The sequence below is a fragment of the Podarcis filfolensis genome (genome assembly GCF_964270895.1).
Source record: "Podarcis filfolensis genome assembly, chromosome: 1".
Lineage (NCBI taxonomy): Eukaryota > Metazoa > Chordata > Lepidosauria > Squamata > Lacertidae > Podarcis > Podarcis filfolensis.
The window spans coordinates 17,296,511-17,324,144 of NC_139604.1; the positions used below are offsets into that span (position 1 = coordinate 17,296,511).

Below are 27,634 nucleotides of genomic sequence, written 5' to 3' on the forward strand. Positions count from 1 at the left end.
TTTCCCTGCCCCCCCTGCTGGAACTCAATGGAACTCAGTTCTGGCACTTCTCAGATGGGTGCCATTGCCATTATAAGAGAGTTTATGGTGAGTTCTGGCACTGCTTTTTCTAGAAAAATAGCACTGTCAAAAAGTGTTCTATCCCCAAGGATTTGCTTTATGGCTTCAGGTACCAGGCCTGTTGGCAGACCAACTCTGTGTTACAAAGATGTTTCAAATGTGACATGAAAGCTGGCAACATCAACCCCACCATCTGGGAATTCATTGCAGATGACCAAAGTGCCTGGAGATAGACAGGTCACATATCCCCAGCAGTAACCAGAGGGAAAATGACTACTGGGGGAGCGCAGAGAGAAGAAAAACCATAGTTCATCTGCAGCAGCACAATCAGACGCCTTCATCTTCTCCAGCTGCAACAAAACACGTTTCTACAGCCACAGCAGGCGCTGTAATTCTCCAACGGTTTGACTTCTCCTCCGATGGCACACTTTTCCACTGTCCTCTGAGAAAGACAGATGCCAGCACTTAAACCTACTCAAGAAATGCTTTGGAGGAGTTCATCTCTATACTGAATAAGGCTACCACTTAAAACCCACCTTTATGTGAAGAGAACTATGATGTTTCAGTAAGTGGACCAATATTGGCAAGGCTCCTTCATCTACTACGTTGTCTTGACTGACCGGATTGTTTATGTTGGCTTCACCTGAAGGTCCAACAAGTCAGGCAGAGAGCCCCACATAAGGAGCACAGGAAAAATTGAAAAGATAATCAGAAAATGTAATGTCAGTACAAGCAAACCTCATATTTGTAACTATTCTGTGTTCTTAACTCTTTAGACAAGAACATGTTCCAAACGGCTACCTCAAATCTAGGGAGCATTATCACAGAATGTGGAAGACCTGGAACATTTCTGTGCCGTTTGGTGGGATTTCATTTCTTATGTAGAATTCAGACATATGAAACCCTGGCCTCATCCATACTTCCCCTTGTCCAGCCACTTTCGCTCGGGAAAACCTGCTCTTTACCGCTGAATCAGAACAAACGTCAATCAGGTTTTCTGGGAATTGCTGTTTGCTCTGATTTAGCGGTAAAGAGCAGGTTTTCCTGGGGAAAGCAGAAAACCGCCCTGACCCGTGCTTTCAGGACAAGTGAAGTGTAAACGAGCCCTCTCTTCCTCCCCAAAATAGCAAAATTAGGCTTTCATTGTGTGTTTTGCTGCTTTTATTTTTCTACATTATCTCCTCCCTACATATTTGGAAAATGCAAAACGGGCAAACAGTACGGAGGCTGTAACTTTGACTTTTTTCTTATAACATAACCTAAGTACAACAGAAAAGGAACTACAAACCAATACAAATGGTCCCCAAGGCTCTGATGACACTGAGCAGTGTGCCCTCTGCTATCCTTCCACTCCTTAGCAGCCGAACCAAAGGGGAAATTCCGTTCCCTTCGCAGATCTGGTTCTGGTGAATTTCGCTCTCCTTGCTAAGAGCTATGACGGCTTCACCTCCTTCCAAAACAACCACAGCAACACACATTTAGCAACCTTCAGCCCCATGCCCAGTTTTTCTTTCAGAAATGTAATGGAAAAGGTTGATGTCATGTCAGGGAACTGCCATCGGCTCAGAGGCGAGGAATAGAAGGGCAGTTGTGTTACAGGGAGCCTCCGACAATCTTGCGAAGCAGTTCCTCTTCCGGGGAGGAGGAAAGACCCACCCCCAGTGGGGAAGAGGTGCAAGGGCCAGAGGATGCTGGTGGGAGCCTTAACACCGCTTCTGGGCAAGCCGGTCAGAAGGAAAACATGCCCTTGCCATTGCCCATCCTGTGCAGTAGTCTGAGGCGCAGAGAGGGGAGGAGACGGTTGAGGGTAACAAAACTCTTATGTTGGGGGAGGTCCAAAAAAAGACCACTCCCGGATTCTGCTAGCGATTGAGCCAGACATGAACTTTGGGGCTCTTCACTGTAAATAAGGTAAAGGTAAAGGGACCCCTGACCATTAGGTCCAGTGGTGACCAACTCTGGGGTTGCGGCGCTCATCTCACTTTATTGGCTGAGGGAGCCGGCGTACAGCTTCCGGGTCATGTGGTAAGCATGACTAAGCCGCTTCTGTTTGCACCAAAATAAAGCCTGTAAAACACAGGTTGGAGTCCTGCCTGGTTACTCTCGAGCAACCACAACAGCCACCTGACAGTTGACTTACCAACACACTGCATTTTATCAGAGGGTGATAGCAGCATATCGATAATAAGGTTGTATCCAATCTGTTCTGCCATGTATTTCTGCTGCTTCAAGGTTTGCCCTGCCAGGGCCCAAAGTGTGGCAGCACCTTGTTCTTTAACTTTCAGGTGAAAAGCCTGCAGATTGGGCAAAATAATAATGAAAAAATGTTCCTGGTTATATTTCAAAGCGTTAACGTCTGAGAGGATGCAATCCCAAGCAGGCTTCATCGTCAATAAGCTCCACTGAACTCAGAAGGACCAAGCTACAAAGTTATCCGGTGAGGTCAGATATCCGCCTCCTCAGCTGCTCTACAAATCCCAGAGAAAAGATGGGAAGATACTTGCCTTCAGGAGCTTTAAAAGGAATTTGGTCACAGACTTGGATAGAAATCTCATCTGGATGTTAGTGTTCCTTTCAGCGAGTGCCTCAATCGCCATTGCTCCTTTCACTTGGACACTGATTTTCCTTCCTCTGAGAAGTTCAACTAGAGGGGCAATGACTTGCGCATCAGCAATGGCGTTCTGCATTCTAAAATTCCCTCGAGCAAGTTCTGCAATCGCTGCCGAAGCCACAGCCAGCAGCACATCTTTATGCAGAAAAAGATCACGAAACAGTAAGAGCCAGCCACATGTAAGACCACAGCAAATAACAGCCCTGTTACTGTTTTCGCTGTTATTATTTTACGTTTCATTTGCAGATGAGAGATTTGATGTAGTAACAAACGTCTAGTTTTCTGTTACCTAAGACAATGTTTGTTAAGCAATACTGCAGGGATGGGGGAGTTCTCATTGGTCCCAACCAGATAGGCCAATGGTAAGAATGATGGGAGTTGTAGTCTGACAGCATATGGAAGGTCACAGGTTCCTTATCCCTGCAATCTAGGCTCTCAACCGAGCCAGAAAATCCATAAACCATGTCCATGTGTAACCCAAACTTGCTACTTGGGCCTCACCCCTCCTTGATTTGCCCCTCCTCTAAAAAGCAGCCTCTCTAGAAGTTCTATATCTGTGCTCAGGGGCAGACCTTGGTAATATGCCACCCTCTGTGAGGCCATTCACCGGCTTAAGCTGGGCTTTAGAAAAGAGGCACGAGGTTCTGGCATGGTCCTCGGGCCCTCCTCCCACCTTCCCAAAGTCCGGTAAGTACTTGTCCAGCTTTGGGAAGGAGGCAGGAAGAAGAAGAGGAGGAGGAGGAGGTGTTTGGACTTGATACCCCACCTTTCACTCCCCTTAAGGAATCTCAAAGTGGCTAACAATCTCCTTTCCCTTCCTCTCCCACAACAAACACTCTGTGAGGTGAGTGAGGCTGAGAGACTTCAGAGAAGTGTGACTGGCCCAAGGTCACCCAGCAGCTGCATGTGGAGGAGCGGGGAAGCGAACCTGGTTCACCAGATTACGAGTCCACCGCTCTTAACCACTACACCATGCTGGCTCACAGGAGGATTCTAGGGCCCTGCCAGAGCCCTCACACCTCCTTCCCAAAGCCAGGCAAGCATTTAGCAGGCTTTGAGAAGGCACCCTTCTCAACTGAACGCCTGGTGTGACTGCACCAATTGGACTGCCCCAAATCTGCCCTTGCTGTACCCCCAGTATCCACTCCTTGCAGCTTAGATGGTCTGTTGCCCTCCTCCAAAAAGGGGGCCCAGGAGAACATGCACTGTGCCCACTCCCCTGTGTATGGATAGCAGTACTTGTGATTCTGCATTTTGTTCCTTTGCTCTACCTGAATCCGACTGCAAGAAGTTGACAAGTGGCTCGATGCCCCTGGCATCTTTCACTTTCAGCTGGTTCTCATGGTTGTTAATGCACATTACTCGAATGCAATTTATTACGTTCACAAGCAGGTCTTCTATGTTGTACTGCAACAGATTGACAAGCGCAGGAATTCCACCCTGCAGGAAAAAGAAAGAAAGAAAAATAGTGTTGAAGAAAGCATATATCAAACTGTCAATAGTGCAGACACAACTCTTGTTCTCTGTTCATCAGAAGCCAACTTTGAGAATGTTCCCTCTTTATCTAGCCACAATTAGTAAATACATCTTCACCCCCTCTCAAGGCTAACCAGTACTTCTCTTAACCTGGGATCTGAATCTCTTGGCTTGACATGGGTTCCTAATCCTGAGTTTAGGAACAGAGGAGACTGGTGCTCATAGGGGCTGGTAGGGCAGAAGGCAGGGAATACAGCAAAAGGTGGAGCCAGAGACAGAAATAGGCAGAGCCAACTAATTCTGGTTTTGACCCCATTCCCCCTACTGAATTCTACAAAGGCAACACTGAGACTAAGGAGGAAGAGGCCAGGGAGCATGGTGGTGGAACACGGCAGAATGTCGGAACAGCTTCCACCACTGAGGAGAACTCTAGTTACTTGTCAGGAATGAGCCAGCTCCAAGCGAAGGTTTGCAGCCAACTGCAGAAAGCAGCCAGGAACAGAGGGGCTTAGATGTTAGTGAGGCAGGGGAGAGCTGGCAGCTGCAGACCGGCTCTTCCTGACCTTGATGAGCAGGCTGATAAGGTAGTAGCTGAGAGCAGGCTGGAACACAGCCAAAGCTCGCAGGAAGAACAAATAGGCGCGAAAAGACTCAGAGTCAGCCTCGCTGAACAGGAAGAGGTTGGATCTGATCCACTAAGTCTGAAGAGTCGGCGAATGGGAGGGCTGCTAGGTAGGAAGCAACACAAGAGACTTAAGGGTCATAAGTTCAATATCTTCTGTCAACGCCGGAAGAAGTCTTCAGAAGGGTCATCTTGAGTAATGATGCCAGAGGTTTCTCAGAGCTGTCCGAAGCTATCTGTTTGTTTTTGCAATGAATCCTCCTTTTTAATTACCTATGCTTACTGTGTTATCAAGTTGGGAACCTGGACTCCTGACATTACTATTAGGAACCTTAAGCACAATTAAGATTAGTTTCAATGTACCTAGATGATCCTCAGGGTCCCTTACAGGTCTACAGTTTTATGATTCAAAGGAAGAAAGGGGGGTCTCTAACTTAGGATACTTTTACAAATTGAACACACCTGAAGTAAAAGCAAACACATTTTTTTATTATTATAGTACATTTTAAAAAGGAGGGAATGAAAGACAATACTAAGGTTGGTGTTTTTTTTTAGGGTTAGGCTTACCTGTTCAGCAATTATGACCTGATTGTTATCCAACTGGGCAATATCATATAAAAGGACAGCACAACGGGAAAGCAATTCAGGTTCATGAGTTGCCAGTAGCTTAATTAATACTGTGATGCCTCCTGCTTCTACAAAAGCTTTGGCGATGGACTCGTGGATTGAGATGTTACTCAGAACTCCCACAGTGATGCACTCCAGGTAGATGATGCCACTTTTTAACAAGTTGATTAACGAGGGTATGGTACCTGCGGTGCAGAGCGCAAACGAAGGGTCAGTTACAGTTTTCTTTCACAAACACAACATCCTGTGAATCACTTGAAAGTTTCTGACTTGTTTAGAAGAGAATAGGAGAATCTGTATGTGTTGGCAGGGGAGGGATGTACGGAAGATCACAAAAGCCCTACTTGTGCATGTAATCCTACACGTGAGCAAGACAGGGTAGGATTGAGATCTTTATGCTCCTCACACCCCTAACCTCACCATACTTCTCGCTCTCAAACCCATGGAGGTTTCCTGCTGCGGTAGTAGCATACGTAAATAAATTTCTATACAACTTAGGTAGTTCTGTCCCTATAATTCCCAAAAGAAAAGCTTCTGTTTTGTTTTTTGAATAAAAGTTATTTTGAACATCCTTTTCAATCCATTGTCATGCCATTTTAAATCCATCAAGCCAATCTCCTCCCAGCAGCAAGGTTTTAGGGGAGGCTGTGCCAGAGGAGGAGAAAACTATAGAGTAGCACTAAACTATGGTTTACTGTTACATCTGAATGTGGCTGGTATCTACAAAAAAGTGAGGATACTACAGCCCCCATACAGTTATGAACTGGGGCTTTATCATCTACTGTTAATTCTGCTGAATCCTGCCCCCAGTGGTCTCTGTCAGCAAGTACATTCAGTCTTTCACAATTTCATTTAAAAATGTATTTGAAGAGGATGCTTCCAACATGTTAAGAGCTGCCTCCAACAGTTTGCTTTATTTAAAGCTGATCTACTCCCAGGAGCAAAGGAGCAGAGAACTTTCCTAGAGTACACCCTTGTGGGATTTGCAACGGATGGTGCTGCATAAATAACAGTTTAAAAATAAGTCATCCGAACGCGGCTTAGGTATAGCACCGAAAGCAATGGGGCAAGTTTGTCATAGCTTCAAGTCCTTTGATTTTTAGTGGGAACTAGATAAATTATAAACAGATGAAAACATTGGCAGATAACCTGCAGTTTTATAAGAGTATATATTTAAAGAAGATGAGTAAATGAGCAAATTAAGTTAATTTGGAACTGCAGAAGATATTAAAAACAAAATTTAAGGAACCGCAGAAAGAGGGGGAAGGAAGTCAAGTTTTGAAATGTCAAAATGATTGTAAAATTAGTGAAATGTATAAACTTGAAAAGAATAGATGATAGATAGATAGATAGATAGATGATTTTTAGTGGGAACCACATTTGTCTGGATCCAACCCTGTGTGTACAGTTTGCTTTAAAAAGGCAAGGATGCAAGGAAGAGGTACTATGTCTTCCTATGCATTCACATCAGGCTTGGATTAATCTCTTTTATTGGTTACCCCCCTTGTTATTAGAATCGTAGAACAGTAGAGTTGGAAGGGTCATCTAGTCCAACCCCCTGCAATGCAGGAATCTCAACTGAAGCATCAATGGCAGATAGCCATCCAACCTCTGCTTAAAAACCTCCACCCCCTTCCAAGGGAGTCCATTTCACTGTCAGACAGCTCCCACCATCAGAAAGTTCTTCCTGATGCTTAGTCAGAGTGTCCTTTCTCATAGCTTGAAGCCATTGGTTTTAGGTCTTAGCCTCCAGAACAGGAGAAGACAAGCCTGCTCCCTCTTCCATGTGACAGTTCTTTAGATATTTGTAGGTGGCTGTCATTATCTGCTCTTATCCAGGCCAAACATACCCAACTCCCTCAACTGTTCCTCATAAGGCTTGAGATCACCTTATATGGGCATTTAGTAGCTGGTGCACAGATACTTATATGAAAACCTACAGCAGGAATGGGGAACCTCTGGCACCCCAAGTTGTTGTTGGACTCCATCTGCCCTAGCCAGACAGGCCAGTGGTGGGAGGGACCACTGGAACTGTCTTTCAACAATATCTGCCCACCCCAACCTATAGAATAAAGACAGCAACATATCTTCTTCTGCTTATCTCACCTGCATCCAAAATGCACTTCCAGTAATTATCTTTGGCGAGACAAAGGACTTCCAAACACCGTATGGCCATTTCTTTCCTTTTCTGCTCTTTGCAATCCAGCATACCTGTTGAGAATCCCCAAAGCAATTTGAAGACACTTGCTGGTTACCCGCAAAGGATGTATCCAAGCTGAACCTTTTTGCAATAACTCCAGTTTGCAGAATTGTTTTTCGTTGGAGTTTATCCAGCCAATAAATGGCCAGGAAACACATTTTCAAAACTCTGGCGCAGCTCTAGGTAGAATGGATTTGTTATGTACTGAGAAGAAGAGTTTGGATTTTATATCCCGCTTTATCACTACCCTAAGGAGTCTCAAAGCGGCTAACATTCTCCTTTCCCTTCCTCCCCCACAACAAACACTCTGTGAGGTGAGTGGGGCTGAGAGACTTCAAAGAAATGTGACTGGCCCAAGGTCACCCAGCAGCTGCATGTGGAGGAGCGGGGAAGTGAACCCAGTTCCCCAGATTACGAGTCCACCGCTCTTAACCACTACACCAAAATGCAGCAGTCTGATTGCTCCTAGAACAATAGGATTCAGAATGCAACAGTCTGATTGGTCCACAGGAGCCATCCAATCCAGCTCCAGGTGGAAGTGAATCCACAACCTGATTGGCCCACAGGAGAATCCCGGAATTAGCCAATCACGTGGGGCCCATTGTGTAAATAATGTATATAAAGCAGACATTCTGGGGGAATTTGCATTCCTCCTCACCACTATGAGCTGAATAAAGAGCATGAAATCCACTCTCGACTCGTAGTATATTTCAGAGGGGCAATTCGAGAATGAGGTATCAACAGTGAATTTTTTATTTTTTGCATTTTGCCCTGAATGATGGTCAGGGGTGCCGCGAGCAACACTGGCCGCTGTTCCTCTTTCGTTCCCTCCCTCCTCTGATGCCCTTTCGTGTTTCTGCCTCCCAAAGGCTTGCACGGCTGTTTATTGCAGCAGCCCTGGGTACAAGCTCCCCAGGCAAATGGTGCCTCTGGGAGGCACCTCTCTTTGGGGCAGGGGCGGGGCAGTTCAGAGACCAGGGGCTGCAGCTGCAGCTGCCTGAAGGACTCCCAAGGAGAGGGGAGAACAGGCTGAGGGAACACTCCACAAGGGAGGGTGTTCGAAAAAGGGTGAGAGGCTGGCAGCTCTGCAGGCAAGGGGTGACGTAACTGGGCTCCTGAGCCCTAAAGGGTTGCCGCAGAAAAAAATGTAGTCGGTTTAGGGAGCCATGGACTCAGACTGAAAACCTCTAGATTATACCATTTCAGACTACAGTTGGCAGATTTTATTTCTTTTTAATATCCCCCTTCATTAAAATAAAGCTCCTTTTCTACTTGGAGCAAGCTTTAAAAACTTGGAGGCATTCAAAAGAGGGAGCCCTCTTCACCATTATCCTGAAGCGGTACAGCTCATTCAAACAACATTTTAGTATACCCAGGTCTTTAGGACTTGATGGCCAACATATTCAACAGCTAAAACTGTGTGCTTTTATTTTTATTTTGTTTTACTTTTGGAAGTGTTGCGGTTTAGTCCTGCTGGCCACATAACCCGGAAAGCTGTCTGAGGATAAACGCCGGCTCCCTCGGCCTGAAAGCGAGATGAGCGCCGCAACCCCATAGTCTCCTTTGACTGTACTTAAGCGTCCAGGGGTCCTTTACCTTTACCATCCAGGGGTCCTTTACCTTTACCTTTACCTCAAAAGGTGGAGTGGGTTAATAGAAAGCATTTAGTCTGCCAATATTTCCTTGTCAGCCTGTTGAGTCCTATGCTGCCACCATGTGGTAGTTCAAAGTTCCTTCTGACAAATCTGTTATGGTGTGGGGGCTGCTATAGGACAAGTCTTTCCAGAGTTCCCTCCAGCTTCCTATCCTGCCTCTAGATAATACAGCTTCAGATGTGTTATCACTGGGCTATGGGGGCTGTTGCATCCTCCTGTTGCATCCATGGGCTACCTTGTTGCATCCTCATGAACTGAAACATCCCAGTGAGTTAGGGCCACCTAGAACCACTTTGCAGGGAGACAAACTGATGTGCTTACCAACAAGAGTTTTCCAAACCGGAAGATCAGGGTTGTGCAGCTCAACCAGATGCTTCAGAACCTCCGTGTGAAAGTTCAGCACTGCCAAATGAATGATATTATTTCCTTCGCTGTCCTTTTTCAACCAGTTGGCTTTGAGAGAAAACAAATACTGGATCGTATCTAATGCCCCAGATGTAGCCGCAAGCAAAAGTGGGGTGGAGCATTTTCTGTAGGAGAGAGGAGAAACATCACTGCGATGCAGATAAATACTCAGCGAAATAGGATGATGAAATGGATTTTATTTCATATACAGGACAAGCCTTGGTCATAGTTCACGGTTAGTCCAGAGAGAGCTAAACCATTGGCCTGGAGTCATACAAGATGCTAAGCCAAACTATGAGTGTAGAAGAGCAAATTGGCTATGATCCCTTTCCCAAAGAAGAAGAAGAAGAGTTTGGATTTGATATCCTGCTTTATCACTACCCAAAGGAGTCTCAAAGCGGCTAACAATCTCCTTTCCCTTCCTTCCCCACAACAAACACTCTGTGAGGTGAGTGAGGCTGAGAGACTTCAGAGAAGTGTGACTAGCCCAAGGTCACCCAGCAGCTGCATGTGGAGGAGCAGGGAAGCGAACCCGGTTCACCAGCTTACAAGTCCACCGCTCTTAACCACTACACCACACTGGCTCTCTGCACATCCATGTGTTCATGCTAAGCTATGTGCAAGCCAGGGCATTGTTTCTGCAAGTTAGCTGCTGAGTGACAGTGGAATGCTGCACACATCTATTTAGAAGCAAGCCCTACTGAGTTCAATGAGATTCACTCCCAGAAAAGTAGATGAAGAATTGTGGCCAAAAACAAACAAATAAAAGTATGCACCTCTCCCTATGTTCTCTAATAAGGAAAGCCCTGTCATGTTCATTAGGGCTTGGTGAGATATCGATATATCATCCAAAACTGGTCTGAGGTCCATATCATGATATCGGGTTCATCGTTCTTGACCTGGCAATATATTGCAAATCACGAAATGTGTTAGGGCTGGGCAATATATCACTCAAAACTGGTTTCAAGTCCGTATCATGATACTGGTTTCATAATTTTTGACCTGGCAACATATTGCGGATCTTGATGTGTGCGTGTGCGATGGGAAAATCACAATGTGGGGGAAACCGTGAAGCCAGCCAATGCCTCTACATAGCTCCACCCTTATTTCAGACATCATGATATATTGGTATATTGTGATGTTTAACTGGGGATATATCACAGTGTTGAAAACCATATGCTGGCCAGCCCTAATGTTCATTGGGATCTACTCACTGGAATATAGGATCTGAAGTATGTATCTGAAGAAGTGTGTATCTGAAGAAGTGTGCATGCACACGAAAGCTCATACCAAGAACTAACTTAGTTGGTCTTTTAAGGTGCTACTGGAAGGAAAAAAAAATTTTTTTTGTTTGGAATATAGGATTTATTGTTATTTTATCCTTCCAGACAAATTGCATGTAAAAGAAATGCAGCTGAGCTGAACCGGACCGTGGTGGGATAGTTTCTTTGCCTGCCTATCTTGCTCTCTTTACCTTCCCACTTTGCAAAGTTGATTGCTCTAAAAAGGACTCTTATCAAGGATTCCAGGCTTGAACCCAGAACATGAAGGTGAGTGTTGGTCTAGACTGCATTCTTAGGCTATCTGAAGGTCCTCCACGCTCCTAGTTGACTCTTCCAGGAGGATTGGATTGATATGGGACAGTACACCTTTAGATTGATTAGAAGTTGACATAGCAAACATTTCAGAACATGATCACACCCTAGAATAGCCAGTTCCCTTGCAGGCAAATGTAGTTATGTAGCCAGCTGACGGGCACATTAGGAACCCTTGTCTCAAATTGATTGACCCAAGATCGGGCAATTTGGTGTTACATTATGCATAATTGCTAACCTTCGAACTCTGAAACTTGACAATACTTAGAGTTCCTTACTTGAATTCCAAAAGGAAACAAGGCGGCGTAAATTCCCATGCTGTTTTCTGCTTACTTACTCATTTCGTGTTTCAGACTCTAACGAAGCTGGGTGTTTTCGGTAGAGAATTGTGAAGCAGGTAACATTGTCATAGAAGGCAGCGTAATGTATAGGCAGCCACCCATGTTCATCGGGTATTTCGTAATCTGCTTTCAAGGCCAGGAGGAAATGGAGGGCTTCGACGGAGGAGCACTGAGCCGATAGGTGCAAAGCAGTGGGACCAAAACCTGACAGAGGGAACAAGACGCAATAGAATGAACTACACCGGGGTCAGCAACCTTTTTCAGCCGTGGGACGGTCCACCGTCTCTCAGACCATGTGGTGGGCCGGACTATATTTTGGAAAAAAAAATATGAACAAATTCCTATGCCCCACAAATAAGCCAGAGATGCATTTTAAATAAAAGCACACATTCTACTCATGTAAAAACACCAGGCAGGCCCCACAAATAACCCAGAGATGCATTTTAAATCAAAGGACACATTCTACTCATGTAAAAACACACTGATTCCTGGACCGTCTGCGGCTCGAATTTAGAAGGCAATCGGGCCGCATCCAGTCCCCGGGCCTTAGGTTGCCTACCCCTGAACTACACAGACATGGTATGTTAAGTTGTGGGTGAACATATCAGAAGACACAGCGATTCTTCAAACAGTTCTTGTTTATTCACAGGCCAGGACAGAACTGAACTGAAGGGTTCAGTCAGCCTGCTTATATAGAGCTCCAGTACAATGTAACTGTAACAATTTTCTAAAACTATCCAATCACTGAACGTCACTTTCGATCCCTTATTTGCATAACTATCTACAGTATCCCCCTGTTGGCCCAGGGTGAGAACTTCAGTACATAACATGGTACACTTCAGCTGGCAAAATCTAAGGCAGAGCCCCCAGTGTTTGAATAATTATTTGCTAGTTTTATATTAGTGCTGTTTCTACAACACCCCTTTATTATTTTATGTGTACAGTCGTACCTTGGTTGCTGAATGCCTTGGAACTCATACGTTGCAGCTCCTGGACAATTGAAAATGGGAAGTGAGTGTTCTGGTTTTCAAACGATTTTCAGAAGCCGAACGTCCAGCGCAGCTTCGGCGGCTTCTGATTGGCTGCAGGAGCTTCCTCCAGTCAACCAGAAGCCGTACTTTGGTTTCCGAATGTTTTGGAAGTCGAACGGACTTCCAGAATGGATTCTGTTCGACTTCCAAGGTACGACTGTATATGTATGTATGTGTTGAATTTATAGCCCTTTTCTCCAAAAAGCTCAAGGTGATGTCCTTGCTCCCCGCCTCGTTTAAAAACCACAACAACCCTGTAAGGTAGGTTAGTCTGAGAGGCAGGGGCTGGCCCAAGGTCACCCACTAAGCTTGAAACCTAGTCTCTCTAAGGTCCTAGTTTCACACTCTCACCTCCCCACCACGCTGAATTTTCACAGAATCAATATTGTTTCTCTTTCCAGCACTAGAAAAATAGCATGTGAATTTATCAGATTTTTTAACAAGCATCGAACATGCCATGCATTGTAGCATTCAAAATGGAAAACATAGCAAAATCTCTGCCCACCCCTGAATATGAACAGCATATAGCCCAGCCTTAGTGGAGAGAGAAAGAGAAATCAATGGCAACAAACTAAATAATTTTCATCAGCATAGACTATAAAAAAGTAATGCTGTGGTTTTTTGCAACTCACCACTTTTCTCTCCTGCAATATCCTTATCTTGGAAGCTGGTTGTTCCTGAAACAAAGCATATTTATTTAATCACTCCAAGCATGACATCCTGACATGCCAGTGTGATATATAGACATAGGTTCTTATTTTAAGATTAATTATATCATAGGTTCCAAAGCTCTTGGCTATGCAGAATTTCCAGTGACGAAATACTATTGACTTCAGTGCAATCAATCTTTTTAATTATTATTATTTTATATGTATGTGTGTGTGTGTGTGTTTACAGTGTAATCTCTGCATTAAATTTACTCCCGGAACAAAATTACAAAACTGCAACATCCTTAATGGATTCCGAAGAGATTTTCTTCCGAATGGGCTTACCTGTGCACCCCTTAATGGCAAGAGCAAAGCTCCCACTAACTCAAATATTTCATTGAATGAACCGTTCTAGTTACACTATAGAGCATTATCTCTTACAGAAGCTGCAAGCCTTTGCTCTTAAACTTATAGCCCCTAGTTTTCCTAAAGCTAGCACAACTTTATTTCGTATACTTATATATATTACAAAAGTCAGAGGACAACAAATTATTTATCACTTACCCTTTGGATCAGATTTCTGGGGACGTTTCCCTAGAACAAAATGTATTTATTATGATTTGGCTATTGCATCTTTCTTTCTTTCTTTCTTTCTTTCTTTCTTTCTTTCTTTCTTTCTTTCGGTATACACTATCCTGCTTCTCACTCTATTGATAAAAGCCTCCTCCAAACAGTTATTTCAGAGATGAAGAATCTGTGGTTCTCCTCTCCAGATGTTGCTGGATTTCAGCCTGCAGTGGGAGCTGTTGTCCAGCACAGCAGCATAACGTGGGTTGCCGATGCCCAGGGTGGGTGGGCACATATGCCAGGCGGGGGACAGAGCCCGCTGCTCCAGCCCAGCCCAAAGTGACCCCCCACTGGAGCCAAGTGGGGCCACATTGCTCTGCCTGCTCACCCACACAGGTATCTGAACTGGAGTCGGTAACAGGTCAGATGAGGGCTAACAGTGATGTCTGGAGCAATAAAGTAGCTCACACACTTCAGAAAAGAAAATTGGAATCAAGAGGGATCTCCACAAAGGTGAATGAAGGCTTCCTCAAACTTGGCCCTCCAGATGTTTTTGGCCTACAACTCCCATGATCCCCAGCTAGCAGGACCAGTGGCCAGGGATGATGGGAATTGTAGTCTCAAAACATCTGGAGGGCCAAGTTTGAGGAAGCCTGATTTAGATATCTCTGGTTCTTGCACAGAGTCTTTTCTACAACCAAGAAAGGGGACAGGGGAGATGCTTTCCTTGTGGGAAGGACCGCTGGGAGTTGTGATTCTAATAACTTCTCAGCAGATACTATTTCTTACCTTGGCTAACTGGGATGCTGCGCCTCTGGTTGATTGTCAGATATGATTTAATCAGCTGACATATGATTGACACACGGTTGTAGATAGCAGCATAGTGGATAAGACCGTAGCCATGATCGTCTGAAAGAGCAAGGCTGGAGAGGGATGTCTTGCGGCAGAAGGTGAGGAAGATGGCAGCCAACCCTCTTTCAGCAGCAGCCCTCATGCCAAATGGCAGGCTCTAAATGTCACACGCGCAAAAGGCACATAGAAAAACAACAAGAATAGTAATACAGTGATTTTACACTCCAGCTACTTTGATTTGGGCTGTGTGTACCATGTCCTGAAAGAAAGAGAACAGTTAAAACTCTGTACCAAGATAAATTGACTCCTGAGGCCAGCTGACTGCGGAAAAACACAGGGTCTCTCTTATTCTGCATTGCATTATATAATTTTGTACTTGTTCTGTATCATGTGTTCCATCCTGGTTCGTTAGATTGAATGGGCAAGGATGTATACAGGCCACTGAAGACTTGGCCCCAACCACTGGGTGCCAGTTTCGGTACTCAAATTATAGGGGGAAATGTAGAGAGGCCCTTAATGGAATCTTCAAGATACCCGCCTCCCTCAGCAAATTTTAGCCAAATTATTATCCTGCCAGTGGCATGTGGTCAGTGGACTAGGGGGACTAGGCTAGTCCCCTAAATGTTCCCAGTAAATTAGAGTATTAAAGTATTAATACTCTGGTGCCTGCTTCTCAAAGCCTGGGAAGCTTCTGCCCAGCTTAAGGTGGAAGAAATGATGCTCTGACCACGTCCAAGAGTCCTCCCATCACGGAGGCAGCAGGGCTCCAGCATCCTTCTCAAAGCCCAGGAAGCTTCTGCCTGGCTGTCAGGGACTGGGCAGATGAAGGAAAGTGGTGGAGACCACTTCCCCAGGAGTCTTCCAGAGAGGATGAAGGGGCATTTAGTCTAGACCTCCATGTTAGTATTTTTCATCCCCCCCATTGCTGTTGGATCTCGTGATCCACACTGTTTACATTCCATTCTTCTGGAAGTGTGAGAACGGAAACTCAGACACCGCATTTCCGTTCTCTGTGCTTTTGTTTTAGGCTCTTTGTTCTGTCTCCCAGACAGACAGGATGTTTGTGTGAGCTGCTCCTCACGCTGTTGTTATTTTCCTTATTATGATTTGGTTTGATTTGACGTATAGCAATAAAATTAGCGATGCTACATACTTCCGCAGCCAAGGTTTTGTTTACTCTGCTGTTTGCATGCTCATATGAGCAGATATGAGTCGCTGAGATACAGGACTGCTGCCGAACTCTTCATGAGAGTCCTGTTATCGGAGGGAGAGGCCTCATATTCCGGTAGTGGTTTGGTAGAGGGCACATTCCAGAGGAAGATGAGGGCAAAAGTTGGGAGATGATGGGAGATGAGGAGGAGGACTTTGAAAGCATTCAACAGGCAAAGCTTGAGCAGCAGTTGAATGAGACGCTGTCACTGGAGTGTCTCCCAGAAAACGTACCCGCCTCCAAAACCAGGCGTTCGCTGAGGATAGCAGAGAAGAAAGCTCAAAGGCAAGCGGCAAGGAGTCTGATAAATAGGGAAGTAATGGAGAATGGGCTGTTTGGGCCATTTCCTCTAAGGTTGCCACCTTTGTTCTGGCAAAATACTGGGCAGGGTAGGGTGGGGGAGAGAGAGGCATTGGAGCGATTTTCTTTTCCACCTGGTGCATAACTCAAGCAATCCATTACAATCTGTGGCAGCCTAACAGGATGGCCCCTCTGGAATTTGTCACAAGCACAGAGACAGATATGCATGAACTTGTAAATCTGTCTGAGCTTTGCTACCCGTAGCTTAAATACATGACTTTTCACACACCCTTTCACATAGATAGATTTGGAGAGGAGCCCTAACTTGGCAGAGAGAAAGGGGGGGCAGGGGAGTGGAAATACGGGACAAACTGCATCCTGTATTGAATCAGCACAGGGCATAGTATTTTGCACTATCATATGGGATGATCCTGTATTATACAGTGTTATGTATTCAGTGTTCTGTGTTTGCCTGAGCTTGAGTCTGGACTAAGGATTTTGAGCTCCTGTGTTCTGATTCAATACATGATATCCAATCACAGAACATTTCAGGATTTGGGCCTCTGCCATTGGCCCTTAAACTCTGAGTCATGATTCGCAGCTTGGAAGTTTAGATAGCCAATCACGTTGGGAGTGGGAGCGGCCCAGGCCTTCAGAAATGTATATAAGCAGTTGTTTGCCCCTGCTGTTCAATTCTATTAGTTCAATAAATGTTCTTGCTGTTATCGTTGTTTCTTGCCTTGTGGGAACCTGTGCTTCATACAGGGTGGTTGGAAACCTTAAATTTCCCACCTGGCCTGAGAAGCAGGGCAGGCGGGTTGACTCCATCCACAAAGGCTGCTCTAACTGGAATGAAGCATGATTTTGAGCGACAGAGGGAGAGGAGAAAAACTGTTCTGAAAGCGCTGTTTAAAGGAAGATGACCATAAATGTGGTGGACCTCACAGGGTCCATTCCCTTAAAAAAAACCAAAAACCATACCTTGCATTTAATAGCCTTCTTATAGCCAAATCTTTTCTTGAATTGGTCCATTGCTTGAATATCAGTTAATGGGAGCCTTTTGGGTTTAAGTGTGCTTACTACTTCGTTTATGGCTCCCCACCACTGGCTCTTAAAAAGCAGATAAAATGGTTCAAGTTCGATCCCGATTACATAATAGCTGGAAAATGCAGGGGGTGGGAGGAACACACACACGCACAGTAGAAACTGGAATATTTTAACACATTATTTTGTAGCCTATATTTCACAATGCCTGTAAAGTGAGCCTGAGAATCTTCTGACCCACCAAATCAAAGACATCCCAATCGCTTAATACGGTGGTCCATCAGGGGCTTATAAATATATATTTATTGCTGTCTCTGAGACTGCAAAATTGGGATCGTGGTTAAACACTAGGCAGGCCACAATACACAAAATCAGTTGCTGGGAGACACAAGTGCTGTTGCACTCATGTTCTGTTTACAGGCTTCCCATGGGTATCTGGTTAGCCACTGTGAGAACAGGATACTGGACTAGGTGGACAACTTTGACCTGGTTCAGCAGGTTCTTATGTATAGGACTTTATTAAAAAAAATCAAGTAGTAGTAGCTGCATTTAGCTCAGTGGACTGCAGGTTGTGTACACCTGTCTAAATTGGACCATGGCATACCATTATAATTCATTTTAATCCTGCCTTTCCTCTAAGTAGCTCAGGATGGCATACAGCAGCATACCCTCCCCAAACATTATCCTCGCAACAGCCCTGGTTGTTTGGGTAAGAGAGTGTGACTGGTCCAAGGTCCCCCAGTGAGCTTCATGGGTAAAGTGTCAGTTTGGGTCTCACAATCATCCTAGCCCAACGCTCAACCCACTGCACCACACTATTTGTACAGTGGTACCTTGGTTCTCGAACGCCTTGGTACTCAAACAACTTGGAACCCAAACACTGCAAACCCAGGAGTAAGTGTTCTGGTTTGGGAACTTTTTTCGGAAGCCGAATGTGCTCCGTTTTGAGTGTTAGGCTTCCGTTTTGAGTGTTATGCTGAGGTCTGTCTGTTTTTGGTATTTATTTTGTGTTTTTGGTTTTGCATCTCTTTTTGTTTTGTTTTTGTGACTGTGTGGAACCCAGTTCAGCTACTGATTGATTGATTGTGTGACTGCAGTACATTGTTTGTTGCTTTCGTTTTATGGATCAATGATCTCATTAGATAGTAAAATTCACGTTAAATTGCTGTTTTAGCGGTTGTTTTTAAAAGTCTGGAACGGATTGATCCATTTTGCATTACTTTCTATGGGAAAGCGCGCCTTGGTTTTGGAACGCTTTGGTTTTGGAACAGACTTCCGGAATGGATTAAGTTTGAGAACCAAGGTACCACTGTAGTATCCTTTTAACATTGCTCTAGTATCTGGGCAAAAGGGACGCGGGTGGCGCTGTGGTCTAAACCACAGAGCCTAGGACTTGGCAGTTCGAATCCGCTCGACGGGGTGAGCTCCCGTTGCTTGGTCCCAGCTCCTGCCAACCTAGCATGTCAAAGTGCAGGTAGATAAATAGGTACTGCTCTGGTGGGAAGGTAAATGGTGTTTCCGTGCACTGCTCTGGTTCGCCAGAAGTGGCTTAGTCACATAGCTGTCAACTTTTCCCTTTTTTTAAGGGAAATCCTATTCGGAATAAACGTTCGGAAAAAGGGAAACGTTGACAGCTATGCTTAGTCATGCTGGCCACATGACCCGGAAGCTGTACGCCAGCTCCCTCGGCCAATAAAGCAAGATGAGTGCCGTAACCCCAGAGTCGATCCTAATGATCAGGGGTCCCTTTACCTTTACCTTTACCATTTAGTATCTGGGCACTGTAAAGATCTCTGTTATGTCTCCCTAAGCCTGAAAGAATAGAACCTAGGCATAAAAGATGGAACAAAGGTGGTGCTGGGGTCTGGGGGGTGGGGTGGAAACATTTGATAGAGTAGAAGTGCACTGTAGGCAAACTCGGCCCTCCAGATGTTTTGGGACTACAACTCCCATGATCCCTAGCTAACAGGACCCGTGGTCAGGGATGATGGGAATTGTAGTCTCAAAACATCTGGAGGGCCAAGTTTGCCTATGCCTAGTTTAGACTAAAGGACTAAGAGGAAGCACAGAAAATATGATTGTGTCATGCTTTATGCCAGACTGGATTCCATCTACAAGATTTTCACTACGTGACTGGATTCCCTTTATGATAATGCACAGTGGACAATGAGCTATGGTCAAAATAATTTGTTTTTTAAAAGCAGCAAAGCTCAATTCTGCATTCAGATTAAAAAATCTCGATGAATAAATAATAAACATCCGTGCTCAGTCGTCAGTATGTCTTTAAAGCAAACTTATTTCTAATCAATTATTATTTTGCATACTGTAACATCTGCTGCACGTACACAAGTGTTTACTGGCACTTAGGTATGAGCTACTTTTTGACTCTCAACCATTAACTAGTGTTACGTTTCCAAAAACTCAATCGAAAGCATCTCACATGCTCTTTACCTCTTGCCTTGAAAATCCATTATTGGTATGGGGTAATGTTCTCTATAGGGTGCATCTGGGTCCAACAGTTGAGCGAGGTGATTTGCTGCACATGTATGCATTTCGTCATAGGCAGCCTATATTTAATGTTAAAAACAACAGACCCTATTTATGCTTGCAAAGCCCTTAAAACTTCCTGTATCAAGACCAAGCACTGCTTTAAGTAGTTAAAGCATCTTGTCAATTTTCAGTAAAATATGCAGGCTCAAAATCTGCTAAGAGCTGAGAAGAGCTGAAAAACCCAATGGGTAGAGAAACACAAGTTCAAATCCTGTCTGGGCACATGGTGGAAACAGGTTTTTAGTTTCATAAAATCAAAGAACCAAAGTTATTTGACTACCAACCCATAACATGTGAGGTTACAATTCTACAACAGTCCTGTTCTTGCGATTACATGCTGATTACACGCTGAATTTCTTCAAAGTAAATGCTCTTTAAAATAAAATAATACAGATAAAAATAAATGTATTCCCTTGTAAAATACATTTTCTTGAAACAAATCAGAACTGAAGGGTGGTATTAAACTATTTTTTTCTCAGGCTCATTGGCATTCATGAACACGACTAAGTTAGACCCATTAATTTCAATGGATCTGCTCTGAGTAAAAGGAAGCTGACAATCACTCCCTACAATTTACCTTTCATTGTGTCATTTAATAATTATTTATGCACTTTAAATATGTTTATACTGCCTTTGCTTGAGAATGACACCAGGGGAGTTTACAATGCTGATACTGAAAGCAATTAATTGCAATAAACAATAACAATAATCATAATAAACTAGCAGACAAAATGGTACTCAGATCTAAAAGGTTTAAAATGCTTAGAGAGTCCCTTCAAATCTCTGAGAGGTGTTTTTTTGTTTTTGTTTTGCTTAATGCCTGAAAAAATGTAAAGTTGCTAGCAGGAGAGGATGTGCATGCTTTCCATCATGGGGCCACCACAACAAAAGGCCCTTCTCTACTTGCCAAATGCCTAAATATAACAAGGAAGGTGCAGAGAAATGGGCCTCGGTGGCTTACTTCAAAGTACAGGCTGTTGGATATAGGAGAAGCTGTTCCTTTCACCCATCCTAGGTGCTAATAATAGTAATAATAATAATAATAATAATAATAATAATAATAATAATAATTCATTTATACCCCTGGGTAAAGAAATGCAACTCTAGATAGGCACTCTTCTTTTGTCCTATTTGAGTGTCCCGCTTTAACTGGCAGTAATTTCTACATCTACCGTTGCACACCACCCTGGCCCCTCTGCATGCATTGAGAGAAGGCCCCCACAATAATCTTTATTTTATTGTTTATATGCTGCCTATCTGACTCTGGGCAGCTCCCAACAAAGTATTAAAAGCACAATAAAACATCAACCATTAAAAACCTTCCCTAAACAGAGCTGCCATCAGATATCTTCTAAATGTTGTGTAATTATTTATCTCCTTGACATCTGATGGGAGGGCATTCCACAGGGCGCGTGCCACTACCGAGAAAGCCCTCTGCCTGGTTCCCTGTAACTTCACTTCTCGCAGTGAGGGAACCGCCAGAAGGCCCTCGGCGCTGGACCTCAGTGTCTGGGCAGAACGATGGCGGTGGAGACGCTCCTTCAGTTATACTTAGGGCTTTAAAAGGGAGCACTAGTACTTTCAAGCAGGCTCCAAAGTGAATTGGCAACTAGCCGATCCGTTCTGACATTTTTCTGAGGTACAATCTGAACAAGAAAGTACCAAGGGAAGCATCCAAACCAGCTTCAAAGGCGGCCCCAGATGGAACATTTTACAGAAATCTGAAAAAGAGGTACCAGGGCATAGATGACTGGTTAGATGGCCTGTCTTCTGGAGAGGTTGTAGCTGCTGAACTTTAACATTATCTACAGTGCCCAGAATTCTTTTGAGGGAGACTCTGCTTCGAATGAGCTTTAAAAGGTATAGTGCGTATGCTGTAAATCCCCAACCCCTACAATCTCTCCTTATCGCAGGCTAAATTATTTCAAAAATTCTGATTTAGTACCTTAATCTCATCTGAAAGGTCTTCAACTGAAGGAGTACCAACATCATATTCAATGCCACCGTGGAGATGGAAATACTGATTCTGGGTGTATACAAAATGCTGGCACTTAAAATCTGGTCCGAGCAAAATTGGAGGCAGCTCACGTTCCGTTTTGACTTTGTCATCTACAAAAAGGAAGAACTGGTTTTTAACACAGAGGAGAAGGCAGCTGCCACTGCTCTCAGCGAATGACATGAATGAATGACATTACTAATAATATAAAATTATATGCCCAAACTTTAAGCAGCACTTTCAAAAATGCAGATTTCCCGTAGTTTCATCACATAATAAGGACTGGTTGGTGTCAAAAGTGTTAAGTACTGAAGTTCTCACCCTGGGCCAGCAGGGGGATACTGTAGATAGTTATGCAAATGAAGGATCGAAAGTGACGTTCAGTGTTTGGATAGTTTTAGAAAGTTGTTACAGTAACATGGTACTGGAGCTCTATATAAGCAGGCTGATCGAGCCCTTCAGTTCAGTTCTGTCCTGGCCTGTGAATAAACAAGAGCTGTTTGAAGAATCGCTGTGTCGTCTGATATGTTCACCCACAACTTAACAAAAAGAGTATGCTACGTAAGAGTTCCCTGGGAAGAGTTGATTGTTAAACCACTCTGTATCTCCATGAGAGGAACGTGGGTCTCCTCACAAAACCCTTCACAAACTACAATTCTGATTATTCTTTGGGGAAAACCATGGCTATCTGAAGTGGTATAATATTGCTTTAAATGTATGGTGGAGATAGAGCCATAGTGTACTCTTTTGACATTAAGATTGACATTTTGGATTAAGAAGTAGTTCCAGTTCTTGTTCGTTAGGAACAAATTCCATGGTGACTGGTTCCCTTTTATTTCCTTTATTAATTCTTGCCACATGGAACCCCAATCAACTGTTATTCATTCATTTGGAGGGAGTCTGGTGTCTTAATTTTAGCAGACCCTCCAACTGTCCCTATTTTCAAGGTACAGTCCTGGATTTACAGAAAACTGTCCCAGTTTCTGATCTGATCTTGGAATGTCCTGCTTTTCCTTAGAATGTCCCTATTGTCAACAGAGAAATGTTTGAGGATCTGGAGTTATCCAGCCCCTGAGCCATCCGAAGAAATCCCTGTATAGGGAAGTGTTTTTTTTAATGTTTTATGTTTTTATATATTTTTATATACGTTGGAAGCTGCCCAGAGTGACTGGAGCAAGGCAGTCAGATGGGTGGGGTATAATAATTTATTATTTCTACCCCGTCCATCTGGCTGGGTTTCCCCAGCCACTCTGGGCAGCTCCCAACCGAATATTAAAAACACAATACAGCATTAAACATTAAAAACTTCCCTAAACAGGGCTGCCTTCAGATGTCTTTTAAAAGTAAGATAGTTGCTTATTTCCTTGACATCTGATGGGAGGGCATTCCACAGGGCAGGCACCACTATCGTGAAGGCCCTCTGCCTGGTTAATAAATAGTAGAATTATTATTATGGAAAAGGACGTCCCTGCTTTTATCAGAGAAATGTTGGAGGGTACGTTCCAGGTGCATTGCCTCTTGTATGCTTTTGTTAACACAAAATTTCATTTGTTTTAGTCCACTGCAGGGTATACAAGCATGTCATGTCGATTGCCTGGCTTTTTGTTTTTGTTTACTAAGCGTTCCTTGCATTTTTGCTACTGTTGTCTAATGTGGATTGTGTGTGATGTATCATTGCTGGCTGGACTGATTGTAAAGTTGTTTGTTTGTTTGTTTGTTTTAAAAAAGCGGTTCTAGTTCTCAATGAGCTGTTAAACCTGAATCAGGACTGTACCATTTTAGACAACTGGTAAGGGGCTCGTAAAGGGACGTGGGTGGCACTGTGGGTTAAACCACAGAGCATAGGGCTTGCCGATCAGAAGGTCGGCAGTTCAAATCCCCGCGATGTGAGCTCCCGTTGCTCGGTCCCTGCTCCTGCCCACCTAGCAGTTCGAAAGCACGTCAAAGTGCAAGTAGATAAAGAGGTACCGCTCTGGCGGGAAGGTAAATGGCATTTCCGTGCCCTGCTCTGGTTCTCCAGAAGCGGCTTTGTCATGCTGGCCACATGACCTGGAAGCTGTACGCCGGCTCCCTCGGCCAATAAAGCGAGATGAGCTCCGCAACCCCAGAGTCGGTCACAACTGGACCTAATGGTCAGGGGTCCCTTTACCTTTACCTTTACCTAAGGGGCTCGTATGATTGTTCTTACAGATATGGCCTATAACTTGTTCATGGATTAAAAGCAATCTCTCAGCAAAAGGATAGAACATAGTCTTACCTGAATATGGCTGAAGAAGCCGACTTAAATTCGGGATTTTATTTTTCCTTTTTAAATTGATAATAAATGGAATAAGAAAACTCATTAGCTTTAGATATGCAATGTTTTTCCGGATCTCGACCTTTTTTTCTAGGTATTTCTTCACAAGTTTTTGTTGAAGAGCTAGCCTCTGCTGCAGCCTCTGGTATCCATGCATACTGAGGCTGTCCTCAGTCATCCTTATTGCATTACAAAGGTTGTATGCTGCATCAAACTTGAACACATTTTCATACTGCTGAACCTCTGTGGTGGCAAAAGTCAACTTAAGAAATATGTAGTCTGCAAACTGCATAAAGAATGCTTTTTCCTCTGGACTGTTAGGGTCATACGTTGGATCTTCATTCAGGTTTTCCTCATAGATTCCTTGGAAATCTGGTTCTTTTGAAATATCCATTAGACCTATATCATACATATGTACACAAAAAAGATATATAAATATATGAAATAAAAACAGATCAGTTAAACTACAGATATTCCCTGTCCTACATGGATAAGGACCAGACAGTTAAGTCCAGTCAAAGGCGACTATGGGGTTGCGGCGCTCATCTCGCTTTCAGGCCGAGGGAGCTGGCGTTTGTCCACAGATGGCTTTCCGGGTTATGTGGCCAGCATGACTAAACTGCTTCTGGCACAACGAAACACTGTGATGGAAACCAGAGCGCACGGAAATGCCGTTTAGCTTCCTGCCGCAGCGGTACCTATTTATCTACTCGCACTGACGTGCTTTCGAACTGCTAGGTTGGCAGGGGCTGGGACAGAGCAATGGGAGCTCACTCCATTGCGGGGATTCGAACCGCCAACCTTCTGATTGACAAGCCCAAGAGACTCAGTGGTTTAGACCACAGCGCCACCCGCATACCTTTTTACCTACATGTATATACACACACATGTGTATATATATATATATGCGCGCAAGTGAAACAACTGTAATTAGTATGTAAAAAAAAATCTAACACAAATAAAAGTTCACAGAAGTGGCTTTTTAAATCATACAGGATAACTTTGCACGTCAAGAGAACTCCTTACTCATCCTTACTTTAATTTTTGTCAGGGCTTTTTTTCAGCCGGAACTCACCAGAATTCAGTTCTGGCACCTCTCAGATGGGCGCCATTGCCATTATAAGAGAACAAGGGAGGCATTCATGGGGAGTTCTGGAACCTCTGTTTCTAGAGAAATAGTGCTGATTTTCGTCAAGAAGAAATTTGGAAACTATTAAATTCCCATTTACTTCTGTTTTAAATACAGGCAGCCAAATTTAGCAAGCAGTATTCCAAGGCACCCTTTGGTGGGTGTTGCCAACGCAGATAAGAATTTGGATGCTCCTCATCTGTGCCACAGGGCTTATAACTAGTATGAGTAGGTACAATTTTCTACTTTAGGCAGCAACTTTTTTGTCCGGGCTTTGGATTTTCACCTCCTGAAATATGGCAACCTATCTTACCAGCTTGACAGAACTCTGCACAGGCAGTTCTTTCTGTTTGAGGGATGCCGTCTGCGTCAATATCCATGCTAGAACGCCACAGTTCAGAGAATCTGACACGTTTTTCTTTGGGCATGTATGCCCCATGCCACAAGGCTTTCAGCATGTAATCCACGGCGATCAACATTTGTCCGATTCGCGTGTCAAAGTATGCTGGAGGGAGGGAGCAAGAAGTACTTTGGTCGTAATTAGCATCCAAACTGATGGACGGAATTTGGTTCAGACAGTAAATCCCAACAGACAACTCTCTGATGATCTGATGGATTTCTCTGCAGTCCAACTCTAAGTCGGGCTCCACGGGTGTTAGAAAAATAGCCGTTGGGACATTTATGCTTTTCATTTGTCTCAGCAGCCCAGTGGGGAGGTCCAACGTTTGGCGCAAGTTATCTTTGGTTGCCAGCCAGCTACAAAACGAAGTGGTCAGTAGTTCCTGAAGCTCGCTTCGCTCGTACTTCTCAAAGAAGGCACTTGCGTTTCTCTGCGCAGCTAGATGGGCTAAATAAGTTGCCTCATCTGCTTGCTCATTCCTAAGCACTTGCTTTTTCAGTGGTCTCAGCATCATATTGCCTCTTTTTCTGTTCTATTGTTTCCTAAATACTTTAAAAAAAAAGAGGGAGAGAGAATATGTAATGCATGTGAGTTAATCAAGTGGTTTATGGGTTGTTGGAACAGAAATATTGCTGTGAAGATAGGACTAAAACACAGAGCCTGAGTAGTATATTCCTTGACCTTTAACAAGGCACGTTTCCAAGCACAATTCAAAGTGTTGGTGTTGACCTTTAAAGCCCTGAACTGCCTCAGGCCAGTATGCCTGAAGGAGTGTCTCCACCTCCATCGTCCAGCCCGGATGCTGAGGTCCACCTCTGAGGGCCTTCTGGCAGTTCCCTCACTGTGAGATGTGAAGCTACAGGAAACCAGGCAGAAGGCCTTCTTGGTAGTGGCACCCACCCTGTGGAACATCCTCCCATCAGATGTCAAGGAGATAGATAACTATACAACTTTTAGAAGACATCTGAAGGCAGCCCTATTTAGGGAAGGTTTTTAATGGTTGACGTTTTATTGTGCTTTTAATCAGGGCCGTCTTACCCAAAGGCTCTAAGGGTGCAGGGCACCCGGGCGCCGGGCTCTCAGGGGCGCCAGGCCGAGAGTCCGGGGCCCGAGAGTTGAGTCTGGGGAAGAGCCCATCTGTCAGTCGGAGCGCCACGAGGGGCTTTTCTGCTGTGAGCGGCTCTGTGCCGTGAGTTTGGGGGGACCAAGGCTGCGAGACGCTGAGGCGGCCGGCCAGCTCCACCTTCCTGCGCGCCTAGGACTGAGCAACCGGGGGGGGGGGGCAGGCGGATCTTTGCACCCCAGCACCGCATATGCTTAAGACAGTCCTGCTTTTAATACTTTGTTGGGAGCTGCCCAGAGTGGCTGGGGCAACCCAGCCAGATGGGCGGCATATAAACAATAAAAGTGTAGAAATTACTGCCAGGTGAAGCTGGACACTCAGATAAGACTAGAGAAGAATGCCTCTCTAGAGGTGCATTTCTTTAGCTTTGGCCCCACCTTATTTCTTTGATGGTAAGGTTTTTTTAAAAAAACAAACAAACCTGTTTTTAATATTTTAATTTGAATATTCAATATTGCCTTTTAATTGCTGTAATCTGCACTGGGGGTTTAGGGTGGATAGCAGGCAATTAGTAAATAAATAATAGAAGTTTGCAATAACTAAGCAATTTCTTATGGGACAAGAAAGTCCCCTTAGATATCCTGCCCTGACTAGGGTTGCCATACGTCTAGATAGCTGGGATTTGGCTGTCAAAAACTGCGTCCAGGCAGAAATCACCAAAAATGTCCTGGAAAATCTGGAGGTAAGGCAACTGCCTTGTTGGTATTGTAGATTTTGGCGAACTTTCTTAAAAATACCTAAAAAATGTCTCAACAACTTGGGGCAAAACTTTAAAAAGCTTGACAACTTTGCCCCCCCTGCTCCAAAAAATACGTCAACAACTATGACAATCCTAGCCCTGACACCATTTTGAATTGGGCCCTTATGAAAGCTACCACAATAATATTATTATTATCA

General features: G+C 44.2%; 1 protein-coding gene across 3 annotated transcripts in view; it reads right to left on the reverse strand.

Annotated features, from left to right (window-relative positions):
• Positions 1-27,634, reverse strand: part of ANKAR (ankyrin and armadillo repeat containing) — a 44,371-nt gene that overhangs the window by 16,324 nt on the left and 413 nt on the right. Inside the window, exons 2-18 of one of the 3 annotated variants that reach the window (XM_083626230.1) lie at positions 25,528-26,163; positions 24,047-24,484; positions 21,739-21,902; positions 19,695-19,810; positions 17,181-17,358; positions 14,627-14,846; positions 13,835-13,864; positions 13,256-13,300; positions 11,589-11,796; positions 9,573-9,781; positions 7,503-7,607; positions 5,337-5,581; positions 3,943-4,111; positions 2,565-2,806; positions 2,201-2,354; positions 1,349-1,510; positions 597-703 (exon numbers count right to left, since the gene is read on the reverse strand). In XM_083626230.1, the coding sequence (XP_083482356.1) occupies positions 597-703; positions 1,349-1,510; positions 2,201-2,354; positions 2,565-2,806; positions 3,943-4,111; positions 5,337-5,581; positions 7,503-7,607; positions 9,573-9,781; positions 11,589-11,796; positions 13,256-13,300; positions 13,835-13,864; positions 14,627-14,846; positions 17,181-17,358; positions 19,695-19,810; positions 21,739-21,902; positions 24,047-24,484; positions 25,528-26,128 (3,393 nt within the window). In that variant the 5' untranslated portion in view covers positions 26,129-26,163. The remainder of the gene's footprint in view (positions 1-596; positions 704-1,348; positions 1,511-2,200; positions 2,355-2,564; positions 2,807-3,942; positions 4,112-5,336; positions 5,582-7,502; positions 7,608-9,572; positions 9,782-11,588; positions 11,797-13,255; positions 13,301-13,834; positions 13,865-14,626; positions 14,847-17,180; positions 17,359-19,694; positions 19,811-21,738; positions 21,903-24,046; positions 24,485-25,527; positions 26,164-27,634) is intronic. The other 2 variants (XM_083626231.1, XM_083626232.1) reach the window with 2 other exon arrangements.